At 38.2% G+C, this 3,160-nt stretch overlaps 1 protein-coding gene across 1 annotated transcript; it reads left to right on the top strand.

The window, feature by feature from the left end:
- The first annotated feature begins 1,529 nt into the window (after nt 1–1,529).
- LOC107858083 lies at nt 1,530–3,160 on the top strand. The gene is made up of 4 exons (XM_047411599.1): nt 1,530–1,534; nt 1,602–1,842; nt 2,179–2,346; nt 2,540–3,160. Exons 1-4 carry the CDS (start codon nt 1,530–1,532, stop codon nt 3,158–3,160), a joined length of 1,035 nt encoding a protein of 344 aa, XP_047267555.1.

Raw genomic sequence — 3,160 nt, 5'->3', positions numbered from 1 at the left:
CTTTGGTATTTTAATGGATTTTATCATGTTTTTGTTCATCTTGATTACGACTATGTCCATGAATGGCTAAAAGCCCCCCTTTTTGGGGTTAAGGCCAAGAACATGTTTACTTTCGCTTTGGATTGGTTATCATATTTGGTTGTTTTTTTAATCATTTTTTCACTAGTTTAAGGATTCACAGCCCTTAGAATACATATTTTGCCGACCTTGTGAACTCGGGAGGGGGAATGAGAAGATAGAACGTGGGGATGAATAGAGTAAGGCTCTTATTCTTTTATGAAATAAGGAATTTCAATTAGCATCTAGGATAGGGATATACCTAAAAGGATTTATTGTTTCACATGTAGGATGGTATCTTAATGATAAATGTATTATTATATCCCCGCTCAATGATGCAGTTTTAATGTTCAGTTAGGTATAAGGTTAGAGGTCGGGAGACCATGATCATACGATAAATCCCACGAATCAACAACCAAGATAAGTAATCTAATGAATGAAGTTCATTAGCGTATTATGATTTTTCACAATGCCTTAACCCTGTGTTTTCATCCATTGCTTGTCCAAAGTCTTTACTTTTTCGTATTATTTTAGTTTACTTTTAGTTTACAAACTTTCAAAACTCTTTTGGTTACATTGCACCACTTTAATCTCAATAGTTGAACTTGAATGAGATAGTTGTGGATACAAGTCTCCGAGAGATCAATATTCATCTTTATTTAAGGCCACTATATTACTTGGTGATCTACGTACACTTGTGTGTGCGCTTGGGCGTCACAAGTTTTTGGCGCCATTGCCGGGGATTTGTAAATTGGAAACTATTTTAGTTTTAGTTTTACATTTTAGATTTCTTTGGTGCTTTACACTAGGTCTTGGTATTGAATTTGCAGGGAACAAGTTTACAGAGTAGTAAGCTGGCAAGGGATAGGGATTTGGTTTAACCATGCCCCAAACCCGAGCAACGCTTTTATCAACAAATGAGAAAAGCAATCCTTCTCTCTCTTATTCCACAAATTCACGAGGAACAAGAAAATTCTACTCTAATGGTTGAAGATCAACCAGCCCGTAGGATAGTTCCCGAAGTGGCAATCCCACTTCCAACAAATTTGACCTCCTCTTTTCAGACATGGCTGCTGGAGATAACTTTGAGTTGAAATAGAACATGGTGCAGCTTTTGATCAGCAGTGGATAGTTTGTGGGGCTTTCATATAAATATCCACAAGTCCATCTGCAGAACTTTCTTGTGATCAGTGGCACATTCATCCTTACGAGTGTGTCAACAGATTATATTAGGCTAATGATATTCGCCTTTTCACTATTGGGGGAAGCAAAGAAGTGGTTAAACACTGAGCTGGCAAGTTCAATCATAACTTGGGATGACTGATCCTGGAAATTCCTTATCTAATTCTTCCCATCCAACAAGATTACAAAGTGAGATTATGTGCTTCAAATAAAATCCAAATGAGAATTATATCACAGATGGGAGAGGTTCAAAACACTTCTTCGGGACTGTCCACATCATCAACAGTCCAATGAGGTACTAGCTCACACTTTTGTTGAGGCACTTAATCATAACACAAAAAGTTTTCTAGATTCAACTGCAGGTGGTCAAGATTTGGAGTTACTTATGATGAGCTATATACTTTGTTAAACCGGATTGCACAAGGAAATACTGAGTGGCATTCTGACTCAAGAAGTGCTACAAAGAAAGTTGCAGGTGAGTTGGAGGTGGACCATTTTACTACCTTATCAGCTCAGCTTGCTGCTCTACAAAATCAGATAAGCAATATAATGTTTGGGGTTACACAACCTACAGCCGCAGTAATGGAATTCAACAGACTGCAGGTTGGTGTGAGATTTATGGTAACAGTGGGCATTCAATGGCTATGTTGTTGAAAATCCTAAGTCCATGGTGTTTGTGAGAAATGTTCAAAGGCTGAATTATGGGAACGCCTACAACCTGAAGTGGCAGACTCAACCACCAAATACAACATAGAACAACCAACAACGGCAATTTCAATGGCTACAAGTTCAAGGTAATCAGGCCACAACTCAGACTAGCAATGTGGAAGAGATGTCGAAACAACTTATAGCTAATCAAGCATAATTCACAGTAGTATGAAGAGTCAACTGGAAGAAATAAAAATCCAGTAAGTGGCTACAAAAAGCTTGGAGTTGCAGATAGGTCAGATAGCAGCAGCACAGAACACCAGACCTCAAGGTGGTTTGCCAAGTGATACTAAAAATTCTAAACAAGTAATAACAATCAATTTGAGAAGTGGTAAGGAGATGAATGAAGAACCTCCAAAGAAAACTAATGAGGCAGATGCAGAGTTGATTCCCCCACAGGTATCCAAAAAAATTATTAAAAATTCAAGAAAGTTTGAGTACTCGAAAAACAAAGTTGCTAAGAAGGAGAAAAAAGAATACCACCACCTTTCCCACAAAGGCTTAGAAAAGTGAAGAAGGATGCATGCTTAAGAAGTTCTTTGACACATTCAGAGACCTTTATATTAATCTTCCTCTTTTAGATATCTTATAGGAAATACCCAAATACGCTAAGTACTTGAAGGATGTGGTCACTAGCAAAGTCAAGCTTCAGGATGTCGAGACAGTAGGACTCACTGAAGAGTGCAACTCTATGGTGATGCAGAAGATGCCCAAAAATCTCAAAGACCTTGGAAAGTTCACCCTCCTCATTCAAATTGGGAATAGTGAGGTGGTCCACACACTTAGTGACTTAGGGGTAAGCATCAATTTGATGCCTTTTTCTTTGTTCAACACTTTATCCTTGGGGAAGTCGAGACCAAGCTTTGTATTATTGCAACTAGAAAATAGGACTATAGCCCGTCCTGAAGGAGTCATAGAGGATGTTCTTATCAAGGATGATAAGTTTATTATTCCTGCTGACTTTATTATTTTAGATTTTCAGGCAGATAAAAAAGTACCAGTCATCTTGAAACGTCCATTCTTGGCGACTGGAGGAGCATTGATCAATGTAAGAGAGGGCATGCTCACAATGAGGCTGGATGATGAAGAGGCAATTTTCAAAGTGTACAAACCGCTCAACACACTATACCACTACAAAGATTTGTGCATGATTATAATGATTGAAGAGGATAAGTGTAGGGTAGTGATTCTATTCCACAAAAGACCTTTTTAA

This window comes from Capsicum annuum, chromosome 1 (genome assembly GCF_002878395.1).
Source record: "Capsicum annuum cultivar UCD-10X-F1 chromosome 1, UCD10Xv1.1, whole genome shotgun sequence".
Lineage (NCBI taxonomy): Eukaryota > Viridiplantae > Streptophyta > Magnoliopsida > Solanales > Solanaceae > Capsicum > Capsicum annuum.
This window is presented reverse-complemented; position numbering and strand designations above follow the sequence as displayed.

Bases quoted from the DNA above. Each gene is read 5' to 3' on its own strand.
- LOC107858083 (XM_047411599.1), top strand. The intron at 1,843-2,178 runs GTTGGTGTGAGA...TTGGAGTTGCAG, and splicing joins TGGAATTCAACAGACTGCAG to ATAGGTCAGATAGCAGCAGC. The intron at 2,347-2,539 runs GTATCCAAAAAA...GATATCTTATAG, and splicing joins CAGAGTTGATTCCCCCACAG to GAAATACCCAAATACGCTAA.